The 18,984-nt window shown below is 37.1% G+C and overlaps 1 protein-coding gene across 3 annotated transcripts in view; it reads left to right on the plus strand.

Moving 5' to 3' along the window:
* NUP58 (nucleoporin 58) overlaps window positions 1-18,984 on the plus strand; it is a 34,697-nt gene that overhangs the window by 9,364 nt on the left and 6,349 nt on the right. For 2 of the 3 annotated variants that reach the window (XM_030882673.2, XM_030882674.2), the window contains exons 4-12: window positions 428-565; window positions 2,023-2,133; window positions 3,823-3,847; window positions 5,159-5,224; window positions 5,543-5,717; window positions 9,084-9,163; window positions 10,801-10,919; window positions 11,338-11,420; window positions 14,581-14,782. In XM_030882673.2, coding sequence (XP_030738533.1) covers window positions 428-565; window positions 2,023-2,133; window positions 3,823-3,847; window positions 5,159-5,224; window positions 5,543-5,717; window positions 9,084-9,163; window positions 10,801-10,919; window positions 11,338-11,420; window positions 14,581-14,782 — 999 coding nt within the window. The remainder of the gene's footprint in view (window positions 1-427; window positions 566-2,022; window positions 2,134-3,822; window positions 3,848-5,158; window positions 5,225-5,542; window positions 5,718-9,083; window positions 9,164-10,800; window positions 10,920-11,337; window positions 11,421-14,580; window positions 14,783-18,984) is intronic. The other variant, XM_030882675.2, reaches the window with a different exon arrangement.

The raw sequence follows: 18,984 nt of genomic DNA on the forward strand, positions 1-18,984 counted from the left end.
GAAGTTGGTCTCTTTACAGAGCAAGGCAGGGGAGCGGGTGAGAGGGCACAGGTGAAACTCTTGATGTCTGCGTTGTTTTCAAGGCGCACTTTGGTGACAGGGAAGGGTAGAGAGTTTGCATAAACCTTGCTTGCCTTAGGATTCATCTGGTTTTGAGTGTGGAGCTGGTGGCCTGGGTTGAAAACTCTATTACTGTCTGGAGTCACTTACCTGATACCATGCTGGTATTAACCAAAGGCCTTATTCCTGTCACTGGTTTTTGCTTTAAAGGTACTATTTCTTTCTGTTCTTAAGTATGTATAATGTTAGCTTTAGTGAGTGGTTTTTCTCAAGAGCCAGGTTTATCGTGACGTCAGTTTTTAAGAAGGTGTCTTGTGTTTTCTGTGATGCTCGCGCTCTTGGGGGCTTACGGGCTCACTGTTTATAGCGTCCACAGGATTCACTCTGAGCAGCCTGAGTGGGACGGCAGCTGCAGCCACCACTGCACCAGCAGGCCTCTCTTTAGGGGGAGCCTTGACGGGTTTGGGAGGGCCGCTTTTCCAAAGCGCAAGCACGGCAGCATCAGGTAACTGTGATATTTACTCTCCAGAAGAGTAAATATTCATGTTTAAATTTACTGTCTTTGTTTTGGTCTTTTGAGCAGATCATGTGGTCTCTTGAACCTTTATGTTTTCCTTTTAGTGTAAAAACTGAATTATAAAATAAAGTTGTTCATACATTATTGCCATATTTTAGAAATGCATTTTCTCAGCATTGACTGACTAGGTAAGGAGGCAAGAAAGAGCCTGTTTCCGGAGTCAGTAAACTATTCTATAGAGAAATTTGTCTTTTTAATAAACGGCAGTTGGATAGTCTTGAATCGTTTAGCCTCTAAATTCACTGTGGCACAACTTGACCTCATAAGCCAGGTTCTGGGAATGGCTTTCTGTTATAGATGTTAGGAAAGGGTGTTAGAGTGCTTTGAAGTCAGGACATTAAAAACAAGTATTAAATGATTTTATTATAGTCAATTTTGTAAGTGTCTTCTAATAACCAAATCATTAGTTGACTATAATGTACATTTCTTTGCAGGATAAATAAACATCTTTCCCAAAGATTCCCATGGGAGCAAACCACAAAAATAATAGAAACAAGAGTTAGAGGGTAGTTTTTGTGTCTTGTTATTAAGTTTTTAGGTCTGTTCTGAATTTTGTTAGGTTCTTTGACACAATATTCAATGCTTACTTTATGGTTATGTTAACCTAAACGTGCCACTGATTTTTTAAAAATTCATAACATTCATTCAGCTGTGTTTTTTAACACATTATCAGGATTTAAATCCAGTTTTCATTTATCCCATGCTCTTATCCAGTATATCCTGCTATTTCCTGTTTTTAAAGTAAATAGCATCTTGTCTAAAAAGAACACAATTGTGTCAGCTTGAGAATGCATGGACTTATGTGATTGACCAGTGCAGGATCTTTGAAATTTTGCTTATTTTATTTATTTATTTAATTTAATTTATTTTATTTATTTTCCCCCAGCTTTGTTGAGGTGTGATTGACAAATAAAATTGTGAGATATTTAAAGTGTACAACATAAAGATTTGACTGTATACATTGTTTCCCCCCCATCAAGTTAATTAACACATCCGGTACTACATTATTTTAAAAGTATAGAATTCCAAAGCATGATTGGAAGACAAGATGTATTCACCTGAAAATATGCAAACTAAAACTGCTTTGATAGAGAGGGTTTAAAAACAACAAATAAAATCGAGTATCCACAAATATCCATGAACAGATATATTCTGGCCGTTTTAATAAATAAAATCACATCATTCAAACTACATATACCATTGAATCCAAGCGAGATTATCAGTCTTTGTCCAAAGCATGCTCTAGACTTGTATCTTACTATTTGTCTAAATCAAGAATGAAAATAATCTGGGATCCAACTTAAATGTATTTGAGTGCTTTGGTCAGTGGGGAAATCATCATAAAGACTGAGGAACTTCATGAGTGGCATCTGGCTTGTTTGTAGGACTTGGACCAAATGCTTTAGGTGTGTCTCTGGGAACGGCAGCAGCTGCTTCAGCTGCTGGCAACGAAGGCCTTGGAGGCGTAGATTTTAGCAGCTCATCGGATAAAAAGAGTAAGTAATGTCACTCTTAATTTCACGTTCTAACAGTCCTGTTGACGGACCTGAAATTCCTATGTCTGGAAGATTGTTAGTTAGATATTCAATAGTAAAGGTATTATTTTTAAGTTTGCATTATAGTTCACAAATTTTGTGTGTGTTGTGCATTTAAGATTTTATTTTTGTAGACAGATTTGTATGTGCATATGTCTTATGTAACTATCTTAATGCGTGTTTTAATATGCATTTTAAAAATCGGGACCGTGTACATGTTTTGTAACCTGTTCTTTCTCGTGTAATGTATCACAAGTTTTAGTCAGTGTCCGTAATTCTTTACAAATATTTTAATGCTGCTTAATGTCAGTTTTATGAATGGATGTGTCATCGTGCAGTCAGCCACCATCCTGCGGTTAGTGTTTGTTTCCAGATCTTCGCTCTGGGAAGCGTCACTGTATTGGGTATCCTTGTAGAGAGAGGCAACATAGTATGGTAGTTAAGTGTCGGCTCTGTAGCTGGTTTGCTGGCTGCAGATCCTGGCTTAGCTGTTCACAGCCTCTGTGGCCTTATTCAGGCTATCTCGGTGCTTTGTAAAGTAGGGGAAATAACAGTCCCTGCTTCATGGGGTTGGTTTGAGGATTGCTGTTTGTAAAACCTTAGGAGAGCCAGGCACACAGAAGATGCTGTGTGCTTTTATTATAAATTTTGTTCATATTTTGGTTATTTCCTTAGGGCAGATACCTAGAAATTGAATCATAGGCCTATAGGGAGGGACATTTTGGAGTCTCTTGGCATATATTGTGAAATTGCTTTCCAGAAAGGTTTTACCACTTTATTTACTCACCAGCCAGTATGAAAATGCCCTTCTTGCTGTGCTCTTGGCATGCCTAATATTCTTTAAAAATTTTTTTCCAACCCAAATTCATTTTGCAGTTTTTTTGTGGTTGTTGGTTGTGTGTGTGTGATCTGCTTGTTGTTTGTTTCGCAACACCTATTCTGTTTCTGATGAAAGCATGTTCGGCTGGAGCGCGTGCGTACACACTGCACTGACCGCTTGGAAGAGCTTAGAATGGCATGATGCATGAAGTTGTAAAATATTCAGTGTCCTGTATCTGTATAGGGATTTCAGAAATTGGACATGGGTTTATTGTAGGAGATACTTGTTTTAAAGAGTGAATTACTATCCTAAAAGTTGGTAAAATCCTTTTAATCTTAGAAAATTTGGATTTATTTCTCTTTGAATGAAAAATTTTAAACATAAGGTCCTGTCTCTTGTTTTTACTTAATTTTCTTTGTAGTAACTCCATAATTCAGAAAATAGCCTTAGATGTTTTAGCAACTTATTTTTTTTTCTCAGGTGGAGCAGCCTGTTAAGAGGGCCTTAAAAAGTGTCAGATAAAGCTCTCAGGAGTTAAACTCCTAGGCAAGAGGATTTTTCAGGGAAGATAGTTGAAAAAGGAAGATTCTTGCCCTTGAAAGAAATGGATGCACATCAGCTACATAACTGTTTATGTGCACATAAGCATGTCTGTAATATGCTGTGTTCAGAGTTCGTGACAAGTCGTGACATCACCTGCTGTTTAAGAGGCATTCTAAGAAATCCTTAACAATTTTTATTTATACCTTAGTTTGTGTTAACTTAAAATTTGTATTTGGAATACATTGATAAATAACCTATTTTTACACGAAGCTTCTTGAATTTTCTAGGTGATAAAACGGGAACAAGACCAGAGTAAGTTTACAGTTTGACTTTTAAAATATTTTAATTAAAGAGTTTTACTTATTAAACTATAGGCCAGTGTATGGTTGGAAGTAAATGGAACCTTATAGGTATTTAGAAGAAAAATTCTTTTAAAGTTTTTGTCAAAAATAAAATAATAAGCATAGGCTCTGGAGAGATTATGGAAGGTCAGATCTTTAAGAAAATTTATAACCATTTATGTCTAGGGAATAGTTGGCTTTTCCCCTAATAATATAAATAAACACAAATATATGTATGTGTCTTTTTAACTTAGCAAATGTTGAACAACTCATGGAACTTTACTCTTGGAGCACTTTTTATTTATATATACAAATTAAAAATGTATATATACTGTTTATTTTATATATAAATTACTGTCCCAGCACCATTCACTGATGTTGAAGAGGGAGAATAGCCTCCATGTACGTCATATATACATTTGAAGATCATTATTTTCTTGCCAATTGTATTCTCACATAATTTCTATTACATTAAATAAAACATTTGTAAGTAAATGACGAAGCTCCCGCCTCCCAAACATCTTGTGTGTATTTGTTACGTAAAGGGGGAAGCAGCGAGAGCCTGCCGTTTGCCCAGGGTTATGTCCCCGAAGTTGTACAGATCTGCGGCTCCTGCCATTACAGCCCAGTTACATTTATTCCTGTCTTCCTTAAATAGTCATCAATCCTTTAAGCTACTCCTAGGTCTTATTTTGTTGAAGAACAGATTGACGTTGTAAACTATTGTGAGCAACTCATTGTGATAAGTTTTTCAGACTTCCTTTAGTGAATGCTGTAATATTTTTGAACTGAATGAAAAGTCAGTCATGGAATTTTTGAGCTGGAGGAACTTAGATTAATATTTCATCCCGTCTGTAGTATTTTCTTATTTTGTTCTTGAACATTTAGTCAAATGCATCTACGTGTACTTATAATAGATGCCAATCTCCTTAGAAAAGAAACCTCCATGTCAGATGAATTGTTATTTTGTAGATCATGAAGTTTATTGTTCTTTATAAAGAACTTCAAAATCATACAGGAAGACTGTAAATGGGGAATATATGCTCTGTTTTCTTGTATCTTAACACATACTGTTGTAGAACTCAGCTGTCAGCTTTTTTTTTCTAACATCTTTATTAGAATATAATTGCTTTACAATGTTGTGTTAATTTCTGCTGTACAACACAGTGAATCAGCTATAGGTATGGAAGACCTAAAGAGACATTTCTCCAAAGAAGATATACAGATAGCCGTCAGCTTTTTATGATCTCTGGTATTAATGCGCCTGTGGCATCTTTCTTAGGGACAGTAAAGCACTGAAGGATGAGACTCTACCTTCTGTCATCTGCCAGGACGTGGACAACCTGCAGTAAGTGTGTGAGGTGTCATCAGTAGATGAATCAGACTGGAGTGCTGGGAGGTGTTTCAGGGGGACCCTCTCCTCCTCCTAAGTGTTTTAACTTGGGGAGCATTGTGGTGCTTTTAGAAATCAGGGAGAACACAGAACAATGGAATTAAATAAATAAAGGAATTAAAATTCTGTGACTGCCATTCTGTGAACTGTAGGTGAATTTTTAATAGTTGCTTCTTAAAACACTTGGACTTAAAACTCTCACCAGTCTACTTTTTTTTCTGTATAAAACCAAAGGTGTATTTTTTTAAAACTGAGTTTCATTTATTTTTTTAGGAAATTTGTGAAGGAACAAAAACAAGTCCAAGAAGAAATTAGTAGAATGTCTTCAAAAGCAATGCTTAAAGTGCAGGAAGATATTAAAGCTCTGAAGCAGCTTTTGTCATTGGCTGCCAGTGGATTACAGAGGAACACTCTCAATATTGACAAATTGAAAATAGAAACTGCTCAGGTAAACTGTCATTTCATTGTAGGATTTTTGTTTGTTTGTTTTTCAAATAGAAATAGGTCTTTTTAAAATTATGAAGTTTCATACCGACATGCTATAAGAAAACCGTACAGCGCATATACTTTTAAATTACTATACTAATAGTTACTGGGTTTTATTGAGCATTTACTATGTATGAGGCAGTATTCTAAGCAATTTAGATATATTAAACAGTGATTTTTCACAACAGCCCTATGAGGTAGGTACTGTTATTACCTCAAACAAGAAAACAGGAGAGCTTTGTTTCTAAGAGCGTAGATTCAGACCCTGGTGACCCAGCTCTAAGCTTATGCTCCGACTGCTTTGTTTCACAAGCGTGCCTACTGCCTAAATTATTATATTATACAAGAGGGAAAAACACATTTTTTTAATCTGTCAGTTGTTAAATATAAATTATATCATACTTTATAGATATTAAGTTCCAGTGACTTGCTAGTTTCGTTAGGTCTTAGTTAATAAAAATGGTAATGAGGCTAATACCTTCTGTCACTAATGTCTACTTGCTTCTTGTCCCGGTGGTATAATATATAACGTAAAATATCTTCTTTATATCAGTGGGGAAGAATGATGATAGATGATTTACTTGTTTTATATTTCACAGTTATACAGTATACTTGATCTGATCGTGGCAATCTAGAAATCTTTCCCTAAAGTTTTCCCTGATCTGTTAATGAACTTTATGTGATATGTCTTTTTAATGGGTTTATCAGAGTGCTATGCTCTTCATAAATTAAGTGATAATATTTTAAGTAAAAATTTTTAAGTGCTTTGTGTCTTTTTATTGAACTGTAATTGACATATAACGTTATTAGTTTTAGGTGTACAATGTAATGATTCAATGTTTGTGTATGTTGTGAAATGATGACCACAAGAAGTCTAATTAATACCCATCAGCACAAATAGTTACAATTTTTTTTCCTCTTCAGATGAGAACTTTTAAGATCTACAGTCTTAGCAACTTTCAGATGTACAGTGTAGTATTGTTACCTGTTGTCATCAGGCTGTAGGTTGTATCCCCAGGACTTACGTATTTTGTAACTGGAAGTTTGTACCTGCTTATGTGTCTTTAAGTCAACTATTGGAGAATACTTCGTGACATTTTTAATAAATGTGTTACCAAAAAAAAGCTAATCTAAACTATGATACTTAAAGAGGATTCAAAGGCTTTATTGTCTGCTTTCACGTTTCCTGGTCACTTACAAATGCTTTGGTTAAATGTGAATAAAGTATTCCCCCATGTTTCCTGCCCACTTATTCTTCCCTTATCATCAAATATTTCAGATATCAGAATTTCCTAGGAGGAACAGAATGTTACTTAAGCCTTTAGACTGTGGAGAGTGCTTTGACTCTGATTAAACATTATAGGAAATTCTAAATTTCATGTGTGAAATTTTTATGAAATTATATGCACAAGGTCATTATCAAAGTAATAGAGGAGGCAAACTCAAGGGAAAAAAATGAACACAAGAATGGGAACCATTGTAACTCTCACACTGGGTGATTCCATCCACAAGCACTTGTGAGACACTTGTCATGTAACCAGACTTGTCTTTCAGAGACAAAAGGAGAAACTCCAAAGTGCGTCTCGTGGGGTAAGTGAAGTGCTCAAAGACTGAGAGAGAAGAGGGTGGGAGTCGAGAGTTCCCTTGAGGGAAAATGGCTTCTGAGTTGCGTTGAGGAAAGTTTATATGAGAACTCAAAGGGGTTTGCTCTGTGGTTTCTCTTATTTCAAATACACAGGGATTCGTGCTCTACCCACAGTCTCGTGAATTGCCAGTTGAAAACAGAAACATTCTGACTCCCTTAGTGAAGGAGTTATCCATCTTATTAAATCCAAAACCTTTTGTTCAAAGAAAGCCTTTCTGGGAAATAAAAGCAATTCTGAGGTAAGGAGCAGCGCTGAGGTTGTGAAGACCAGAACCTTATGGAAGCGAAGTCTTTCACGTGCCCCGTTTGGGGGACATCACTTAAGAGTTCAGATAAGTTGCGTGGTTAATGTTTTCTATGGGCAGGGCAGGTGCCATGTGGTTCATTGAAGTTATATTGCTGAATCCACAAATTCAGAGAACCTTTTTAAGTATCTGTTACGTGCAGAGCACTTCCTCTGGCATTTGGGATCAAAACGCTTACAGTATCCTAGGGAGAGTGAGCTAAAGCACTCACGTAAGTGTTCCAGGGACAAGGTGTGACGGAGTGCAGAGGGCTCAGTGGGCGCTTCCAGCCCCCCTCCGGAGCAGGATGGAGCGGTAGTGGCACACTCAGAGTTGAGCCTCCAGAGCTGCGGCGGTGGTTCCCAGGCCGCGAGGAAGGGGCAGGGTGACGGGGAAGGCACGGAGGCAGGAAGAGGGCGTGTTGGAGGACCCGCAGGCTGTTAAGCGTTACGGGAGGGGGCCCCGCCAGTGAGACCCAGGCGCGGCTCAGCGCTGGGCAGTCCAGGCTCTGGGCCCGTGTCCAGAGTCACAGGACGGAAGGCTGAGGTGGAGGGTAACACGGAGGTGGAAGGGACAGTTAGAGACCGTTAGAGACTTCACAGCTGGGCAGTAAAATGAGGGTAGGAAGTTGCTGCAGGAGACATAAAGTTAGGATAAGAGACTTCTTTTTAAGTAAGGGAAACTTAAATAGACATTGAAATAGAGGTTGCAGAAGCAATGAAATGATAGGAATGTGGAGTGTAAGTGGGTTAGACGCATTATGAGTCTTGAAAAACCATTGGCTGGAAGATAAGAGTGGCACTGCAGAGGAGTGGAAGGGAGATTAAGTGTGTGAGGCATACAAAATTGGGCCCCTCGACTCAGGTCTCAGGTCTTCCAGCTACGTGGCCTTGGGCAAATTACTTAATGTCTCTGTAACTTCGTCACCCACTTTATAGAGTTGTTACTGAGGAGTGACCGTGATAATAGAAGGGGAGCCTGTAGCACAGGGCTTGGTACACAGTAAGTAAATACCCAGAATGTTAACTGCTGCTGTCATCAACCTCAGGGTTATTACTACTACCTTGCTTTTTTTAAATAGTGTTTTCTATAGTTGTATTACTACAGATTTTAAAATAGTAACACCGTCTTTAACTGTGGATGAATTGACTTCACAAATCCTACAGGAATCCATGGTATCTTAAAATAGACCATAAATTTATTATAAAGTTTGTTAAAAGTATAGTTTGTCTTGCCTGGAAGGAGGTTTTAGCACCTTGTAAAGCGGCTTCATCCATAAGTTCTCACAGCATATGAAGCTCCAGGAATGGCGTTGTTGAAGTTTCAGTCCAGAGGTAGTCGGTATTTTTAGCCTAACTTTTAATTGGCTTTTTCTTTTTCTTAACCTCTATTATATCAGGAGTTAAAAAATGCTGAAATAGCTTTAAGAACCCAGAAAACACCACCTGGACTCCAACATGAGAATACAGCTCCTGCTGAGTAAGTTAAACAAATGTTTCTCTCTTTAAAAAAGCAGAACAGTAAAAACAGTATACTGGGTAGGGATTTTTAGTTTACTTTGTAGCAAGTCTGGGCATCTTATGTGGATTTTTAAATTTAATTCTCATAATAACTCTGAGAGGGTATATCATCCCCATTTTATTGAAGGGTAAGTGAAGGCTAAGGTCTGAGCTTTTACCCACTATTATGCAGTTGCACTGCATATTACTTACAGGGTCTGTTCCACTTGATTACATTGTGCAGATAGTAGAAACTTGTATTTATACCCATAAGGACTTTCAATTAAAAAATACTTTATGATAGTCCCTTCCTTAAACAGGGCATACTAAGTATAGTTTAACTCTTTCACGTATTTCCATAACTTTTATTTGCATACATAATAAATCTTCAGGAAGAAAAATTACAAAGTGTAGATAAGTGAACCTGAAAAACCCGCCTGTACCCAGCTTGTATATTCATGTGGTTTCCATGCATGTGGTATATGTCTTGCCTGTGTTGTGCAAGAGAGTAATAGCTCATATTCTCAAATGCTTGCCATATGCCGCACAGCGCGCTTGGCCCTTCACCTGCTGTATCTGCTTTCCCACAAACCCTCCACAGCTGTCACATTCCAGTCTTAGAAATGAGGAGCCTGCAGCATGAAGAGGAGAGTCCTGAGCTTCTGCGCGGTAGGGGTCTGGTTGACTCCTGGCCCCTCACCCTTTTGTTTTGTTTTTTCTTTTTATTATAATTTCAGATTTACAAAAAAAGTTTCAAGAATGAAACAAAGAATTCTCATGTCTCTTCCATCCAGATTCCCTGCATGTTAACATTTCTACTGCAGTTTCGTTCCTTGCTCTCCATATGTGTAAATGCATTTTCCCCCTGGACAGTTAGGGTTGTTTGCAGACATGATACCCATTAATGCTTGAGTACTTTAGAGTGTATTTCTTAAACATAAGGATATTCTCTTATGTAACCATAGTACAGTGATCAAAATCAGGAAATGGACAATAACAGTGATACTCCTGATATCTTATTTGGATTAGCATGGGATGAGCTCCTTCGCTGGACTTCCTCAGTATTTTATTCTGCTGTCTTATTCTTCATGCTGCCATCAGAGATAATTTTGAGATGGGTTGAATTGTGTGATTTTCCACTGTGGAAAGCTTTCACAGTTCCCCATTTCTCGTGGAGTCGTGTTCAGACTGTGTTTTGTGCTATTCAAGGTCCCTTTTTATCTTTCTAGCATTCTCTCATTAAATTTATTAGAATAGTGATTATAATTACGTACTCTTTCTGTAGCACACTGTAGTGTTTTCAGATTATAAATATCAGTAGTATTTCAGATTATAAACATAAGAACTGTAAGTATTTGGCTGTAAAATCTAGTTGATCCCTTAATTGGTATTTTTTCATGATTGGAGTAAGGCTGTGCATCTATTTTTCATACCTTGATAACTTACAAGTTTGGGTTTTTGTTTCAATAATACCTCTGTCACTTAAAGATACATTATGTCATCAGACTAATTCAAAGGCCCTACTTAAATAAACAGGGGCATATTTTTGTTGGAATTTTGAATATAAAGGAAACAGTGTTTTAAAACTGATCTGACTTGGTAAATGTTATTGTATAGCTACTTCAGAATCCTGGTTCAGCAGTTTGAAGTGCAGCTCCAGCAGTACAGACAACAGATTGAAGAACTGGAAAACCATCTTGCCACCCAAGCGAACAATTCACACATCACCCCTCAAGGTAATATGCTTTCCGTGGTAATTTTTTTTTTAATAGCACTGTTTTTTCAGTTAGAGAGCTTAAGCTGTTATATAGTCGATATTCTAGATTATTACTAGTAGTTGTCTTAAACTGCCATAAGACAATTTCCTTAAAAGTCCTCGATTAGATCTTTATTTCCTATAAATATAAAATGCTTTGTTTATGATGTAATGGCAGATGTCCTAGGGCACCCCATCCACCCACCCCGCCCCCCAGGTTACTGATGGAGGAATCCTTCTCTCAGTCTGTTCTGCTGTCTTCTCTCATCCATGGAAGTATTGGTGTAGTTTATTCATCCTATACCTTAACTGTACCAAAAATTGGACTCAAGTAATAGAAAAATGATATCGATTGTGTCGTATACATATTTGTGTGATAATATGATTTTCTCTTATAGATTTGTCAATGGCTATGCAGAAAATTTATCAAACATTTGTAGCTTTAGCTGCACAACTTCAGTCTATTCATGAAAATGTGAAGGTAAGTTCTCATTGCCTGTTCATCTATCTGGACAGCTACACCCAAGTGAAGTATTTATTTGTTCATTCACAGGACAAAAGTATCCATGCTTATTACAGAAATAGCTAAAATTATATGTAAGTGAAAAAGACTAAAACTAAAATAATCCAGATCATGCCCAGACACAACCATGGATGAGATCTTTAAAAAAAAAAACAAGATCCAAGTGTCCTATGCACTCTGTTATTTTAACTTTTTTCATCATTGTGAACCACATTCCACGTTCGTACACACACTTCTTCACCATCATCTTTAGTAGTCAGGATTTCACTGCATGTGTGTACGTAGTCTGTGTAACCCGTTGTCTTCTGTTGGACATTGGGTTGTTTCCATCTCTTTTAGTTTATTTCTGTAGAAAGTAAACAGTCTTAGTAGCAAAATCATGTCTCACTGCTTTAATTTTGTGTGTGTTTTAAATGTTTATTGATCCCTGCATAAAAAAAGCTTGCTAACAACATTTGTCCCTTCTAAACACAGGAAACTGTATTTATTAAAATAATAAAAATAAAATAATTTGTCACTGAATATTTTGAACCTTGTGTAATATGTTCATTTTTAGAAATTATTTGGGTGAAATGTTAATATATGTACACTTTTTCCATCAAGCAGATATAATTAAAAGTCTTTCTTGGAGTTACGTATAATCGGAGAAAACCTTTAAAATTCAAAGCATCCAAGCCTGGGTCTAAATCAATCCCTAACTGTAATAGAATTCCATGGAGATTACCAGTATTTTCATTTTTATTTTCACTTGATGCATGGTAATAGAATTTTTTTTAAGTTAACCTCTTAAATCATACCATTTTTGAAGTGATAGCATACTTCAGACCTTTTGCCTTAACAGATTTAAAATTTTAAACCAAATCTTTAAAATAATTTAGTTTTAAAGGAGGAATTTTTATTAAATTCTCTTGAAACTTTGTCTGCAATAAGTGTTTAGTTTTTTAAAGTGCTAAAGGTGATTCTCTGTTGGCACTTTGAAGTCTGTGTTTTGCAGATGTTTTTTCCCATTAAGTTCTATTATGAAAGTTTTCAAATACACACAAAAGTAGAGCACTATTATAATGAATGCTCAGGTACCCACCACCCGACTTGGGCCCTTATCCAGATCCTGCTGATGTTGTTTTATCAGTTCTCCACTCATGCTTTTTTCCCCTGGAGTATTTTTTTTTAATTAATACTTTTTTTTTTTTTTTTTTTGCGGTACGCGGGCCTCTCACTGTTGTGGCCTCTCCCGTTGCGGAGCGCAGGCTCCGGACGCGCAGGCTCAGCGGCCATGTCTCACAGGCGCAGCCGCTCCGCGGCATGTGGGATCTTCCCGGACCGGGGCACGAACCCGTGTCCCCTGCATCGGCAGGCGGACTCTCAACCACTGCGCCACCAGGGAAGCCCCAATACATTTTTATTTTATTAAAAAATTTTTTTCATTGAAGTACAGTTGATTTCCCTGGAGTATTTTAAAGGAGATCTGAGACATATTTGTAAATATAGATGTGTTTTCAATGGCAGTTTCTTCTCTCTGGTTTGAAAACTACCTTTTTCGGTAACAGGGCCATAATACAATGAGACAGCGATTTGCACAAAAAGCTCCAGTTCATGTTGGATAAACTTTACCTGAAATTTTGACCTACTCCTTTTTTTAATACACATCCCAAGAACCAAAGGATGTTCCATGATCAGATTTGACATTTATTTTCAGCTGCATTTAGTAAACTGTAATTTCTAGACTTGTTCACCTCTTATAAGAGGTGTTTTTTTTTATCCTTTTGTGGTGTTATTAACAACACAGATAACCTCTTGAAACAGGCTTGAGCCACCTGGTCAGCCAGGCCTCCGCAACAAAATTAGGCGTAAATTTTATTAATTCTGTAGATAATGGCTGGTGTCAGTTTTTTGTGTTTTTTTTTTAAAAACTAAATGTCTTTTTTAAGTTTCTAAGATAGGTCATTATTTCCCATTATCTGAAGTAGAACTAAAATTTATGGGCTATTGATGTCACACGCTGCATGGTATGTGCTTGTAATTGCACAGAAAGAGGGAGGATGCGTTTGGGGGAGATCTGTTCTCGTAAGCTGTGGTTTCTGATGTCACAGACCCACTTCTGAGTGTATTTCCCCAGTTTCCAGCTCTTGGCAGGCCCACTTGCACACGTTGCAGAGGTGGGAGAGCTTGGGACTGGAGCATGATACACTGACGTCCACACGGAAGGAGGCGATAGCTTTCAAATGCTGGAAATACCTGTCACAACCCAAAGCCTCATGTTTAGTAATTTCCTGTAAGAACAGGTTGGAAATATGAAAATCTTACGTCTCTTCAAAAGTAATATAAAACTGATCTAAACTAAGCTCAACCCTTAAAGTATTTAATAATTCTAAGGTGAAACAGAATCCTTCCCATTAATGGCCTTAATTAAGGCAAATGTTGTATTGGGTAATCCAGCCCACTTTATGAACTTGGTAATTTTTCTTTCTTACTCTGAAATTATAAACTCTCTGTTTTCTTTTCCCCCCAGTTTGGTTACCTAAGCTCAACATGAGTTATTCTCATTGTAAAATAAACAATGTTGAGCAAGTAAGAGCCCTCTTTATACCCTCCAAACTCTCTCTGCTTAGGTGATGTCTTATTTTAGTATGTGTCACCCATGCCTTTTATTATTTATTTATATATACCGATAAAAAAGGTATTTAACAAATACATATTTAGTGGGCTTTTTTTTTTTTAAAGCTCTTTGAATCTAAAAGTTATCCAAAGTTTGGCCTTTGGAGGGGAAATTTTCATGAGAAACTGGAATATTTAATATTTAAAATGGAATTTTAGGTATTACTTTGCTTGTCTAAAAGCTTAGCTAACTTATTTTAAAGGGGGCCTCCTGAAGCCAGAATATGTTAGGCAGTTGATCGTAAAGACATATGACTAAAATAGGGAACACAGTATACAAAGGTGTGATAGAACTCTCCGATCCATCACTCAGGTCCTTCTGATTTGAAGGTTAGATGAGGTGTGTAATGTTGGCAGTGTTTTTGATCTGTCTTTGCTAACTTATTTCATGGTTATGTTCATCCTTATATTATCCAAGTCAGCACAAAACTTGATTAACCTTTTCTTTTTTTCATTCCTGTAGGTGCTCAAAGAACAGTACCTTGGCTACAGGAAAATGTTCTTGGGAGATGCTGTGGATGTGTTTGAAGCCAGGCGAGCAGAAGCCAAGAAGTGGCAGAATGCGCCCAGAGTCACTACGGGACCCACCCCTTTCAGCAACATGCCAAACGCAGCAGCCGTTGCCATGGCTGCAACACTTACACAGCAGCAACAGCCTGCTACAGGTCTGAATGCATTCAAGTTATAGCTTCTTACTGTTAAAATGCAGAGAATTTATGTGCATTTTTATGAGTCTTCCTTTTGTGTTAGCACTGAAGAAATTTCTCTGAGTAGCTGTTCCAATACAGTCTAAAAATTGTGATGGACACAATTATAAACCATATACCTGATAAAAATGCAGGGTAGTCTTAGCAATAATTATACATCAATTAGATACTGAATATTGTGAATTAATGTTATTTGCTGTATTGCTATAAATGCCCTTTAGAACATGGTGTTCCACTACTGAATTACATTTAAGAGCAACAGATTCTAAAATTGTGACTGTATTGTGTATTGTTCTAAAGTCAGAGGTAAACCAGCCATAGGTTGGCATTTTTCGTACCTGATGCTGACGGGTGGTGTGCTCTCACATGCAGTGGTTACAGAATGCCCACACTCAGGATGAAGTATGTCTTTATCGACTGAAGTTGTGTTGAAGATCAATAGGTTTGTTTGATCAGAGAACAGGCCTTCTTAACCAAATTTGGAAGAAGGTACATGCTAGAATTATTTGTACCTTTTCAAAATGAACAGAACAGTGGCAAGAGCAGGAAAAAATGTTATGAGATGCTTTGGATTATACATGAAGAAGTATGAGCTGGGAGGTTGAGCAGATGAAAATAACTGGTGAGATACTGGAAAGCAGATAATTTTAGTCCATGGTTTAATTTCACTTCTTACGAGAGAAACATTTTTGTGGTCTAGTTCTGCAGTGTTTAGTTTGGTCTTGTAACTTTCAGAGATGATTACTTATCTTTTTACTCCTGCAGTCCCTATTTTGTCAGGCTTGAAGTGTGACAGAGAAAAATGTAGTCTTAATGGATACTGATTTTTTTTTTTACTTGTTCATAAATTTTTGTGTAGCGCTTATTAGTTATTCTATAGCATGTGTGTTTCTGAGAGTTCCTTGTAGTCCAGTAGTAAATTATAGTACAAAAAAGTAAAAAACGTACATCTCTAGATTGCGTTCAGGCTGCCTCTACTAGGGAAGCATTCTCTGGGTTTCACTGTTGGCAGTTTAAAAAATTGTTCTTCACATTTGGAGATGACAGAATTGATGATGGATTTATGCCAAACCCTCCACGCTCCATGGCTGGACCCATGTGAATAGTGGCTGACATAAGGACTGTGTAGTAGTTCTCTAGCTGGCTGGAGCACAGGGTTGCGTTCTCCAGTTACAGAGGGAAAAGAAGTCACTGTGGAGTTGGTTCCTATCAGGTCATTATGGGATGGATAGATATCAAATCAACCCCATAATGACGGTCATCAGTTCTCATGATTATTTACCCAGCTCATCCAACCGACTACAGCACCAGTTTACTTTTTACGGTTACTATTAATCCCAAAATAGATCAGAGAAGCAGGATTTGGTTAGGTGTTCTTTAAACATAAGGGATTTCTATTCTAATCAATAAAACTGGAGAAAAGTCAGTTAACTGCTGTGCTGTAAGGGAATTTAATTATGTTCTGCGGTGTACAGCTAAAATTGAGGCAGAACCACCTGTCGGATTTTTGTTTTATACACTTTCTTACGTAGGCAGTTTTGAGAGGTTTGTAGGTTTTCACTCTCACATTTCGGGCTTGTGGGCATCTGAAGAAATACGGTCATTCTGTATGAGTGCCTCCTATGTGCTAGGCTCCAGGGACGTAAAGGTGCACAATAGAGAGATGGTCTTTGCTCTCTGTGGTGGTGGAGAATGTTAGCTGAGTTTAGAGTCATCATCTTGAAGAGCCTTTTGCTTTTTGTGGACTTTCACCAGGCTTTGGGGAAACTGACTCCCTTGAACATTCCCTGCAGTTGTGAAGCCCACATAAGGGCTTTCTAATCAGGTGGCAGGAATTGTAATTTATTAACTTAAACAGTCTTAAAGTGTTTTCATTTTGAGTTGTATGGATTTTTGGAACTGAGAAGCCAAACAATAGCGATCATTTTGTATCGTCTTCTTGTTTCCCACCTGTTTCTCTAAAGGTCTCGCATGCTCCACAGCCCATCCCTTTCTGTCTCTCCCCGTCAGGATTAGCTATTTCAGTCCTGTCACCACTAGAGTGAGACGCAGCAGCTCCGTTAGATGCATGCAGCCCATTAGAAATGCCCCTCTTTATTGCATTGTGCTCTGTACCCAGTGACTTATTTCTTCTGTCCTGTGACTGATGAAATCTTTTTAAGTGCCAGTAACAAATTGTAAAGACCATCTAGATGAATCTGGATGAGGCTTGTGTGCTGTTTTTACACAGCCCTGTTGGTGTGTGAAAGGTTTGAGTTGTCAGGGGGGGATTTGCTTCTATTTGCATATGGATTCTTGACTTTTTAATGTAAAAAAGCAGGCAGCTTCTTAGGCTGATACCTTCTGAAGGTGCTTTCTGTGTAGTCTTTCTTGGAGGTGGAAGTATGGACATAAGTGACTTCTTGAGCCTTCTTCAATGTCTTTTAATGAAAAAAAAAATATGATAGAACCTAGGCCTGTGTGATTTGTGGTTATTGCTTCTGAAGGCTGAAGAGAACTGATGCCAAACTCCACAGGCTGCTTATGTATGAAATAAGCATCACCCGTGGATTGCATGACGGCAGATCTGGAGTGCACTTGTCCACCAGTGCTTCTGAAGCCTCTTAAAAAGCTTAAGACATTTACGTTAGGCTTTTCGGTATAATTTTAACTTAGGATAGATTGTTTTAAGCTAATGTACTGGGATTAAGTTTTGCTGTTGTGTTTTGACACTTTTAAAAGTTCTTGATGTTTACATAAAAAGACTTTTCTCATATGACTTAGCTGCTGTTTTTAAGGAGAGCTGAGACATTTTGTTAGGAATTCCTACTTTCTAGCTTTTAAGTGTATGTTTGGACGTTTAAGGTGTAGTGTTAAATAGGAAACTTCTTCATTTTACTTCCTTGTGGTTTTATGATTTTGTTATATTTAATAACCAAAGGACATTCCCCATTAAATCAGTAAAATATTTGAAATTGGGGAAGACATTTTTTGTTTTTTAAGAAAAATTATTATTTTAAAAAATATGACTTAGGAATAACCATGCTAGTGACATTAGGTATCTTGAGTGATCATTGAAAATTATAAAAAAATTTTAGCACTTTAGTCCTTTTCCTGTGAATGCAGTTTTACTTTTAAGAAAGTAGAATTTATTCTGGAAAATATGAATTACAGTGCTAAACTTGATTTTGTTGTGTGTGAATATATTATTCAGTAACTTTTGTAAAATGTTACTCTACATGAAGATTTCACTTTGGGCAATCATTGGGATATGTTACTACTAACTTGGTTTTATTTATGGAACTAAGAGCCTCTCATTGAATGACTAATGACTATTCAGATTTTAAAACAGATTTCTTGAATTGTTTACGTAACATTTGCCTGAAGGATGTAGATTCTGCTTTCTAATAGTGAAAATAATTTATATGGTGGCCAGAGTGTAATATATGCTGATACTTTGGCATGGGAGATATTTATCATGAGTTTTTACTATTAAAAATGTTATACATTTGCCTACTAGTTTTATAAATGATGTTGCCTTCAGAATTTGTGTGAAGGTACAAAACTCAAAATATCATGTACCTGTTGTGCAATGGAAAGTCTTGTCATCGTTAGAGTTCTTGATTACCTGGATCCTGAATATTAATGACTAGAGTTGCTCTTAAAAGCAGACCCGCACACAACACGAAGCATGTTACTTGAGTAACTCTTGGGACTTGTAGGGCTGAGGGCTGTGGTGTGCATTATGCTCTAGGGTCTTCCACCAGCAGTGCCTCCTGTGAACATGTGACACTTAAGTCTCTCAATGTTAAAGAAACTGGACGTGTGTTTTCTACATATTACTCTCATTAGAAATAAGAGGGTAATATGCTTAGTTTCTTTTTCCTGTAGTAACATTTTACAAAAGAGCTGCTAGGCAGGTATTTTATTCTCAAACTGATCTCAAACTGGATGTAAAAATTTAACTCTTTTTTAATTTATTTTGTAATAGTGGTATAAGAACTCTGGCTGCTGTTAGTCCTTATTCTTTATTCTTGGGTAGAAGCTATTGGGAAAGTCCAGTTTCTGTCCCAGTCTAGCAAAATGTAGTTCCTTAGTTTCTTTTTTCTTTTCTTTCCTTTTTCTTTAATGTTTTATAATTTTACACTACCTTTTTGAATATACAAACCTCATTCTTCATT

The sequence above is a fragment of the Globicephala melas genome, chromosome 18, assembly GCF_963455315.2.
Source record: "Globicephala melas chromosome 18, mGloMel1.2, whole genome shotgun sequence".
Lineage (NCBI taxonomy): Eukaryota > Metazoa > Chordata > Mammalia > Artiodactyla > Delphinidae > Globicephala > Globicephala melas.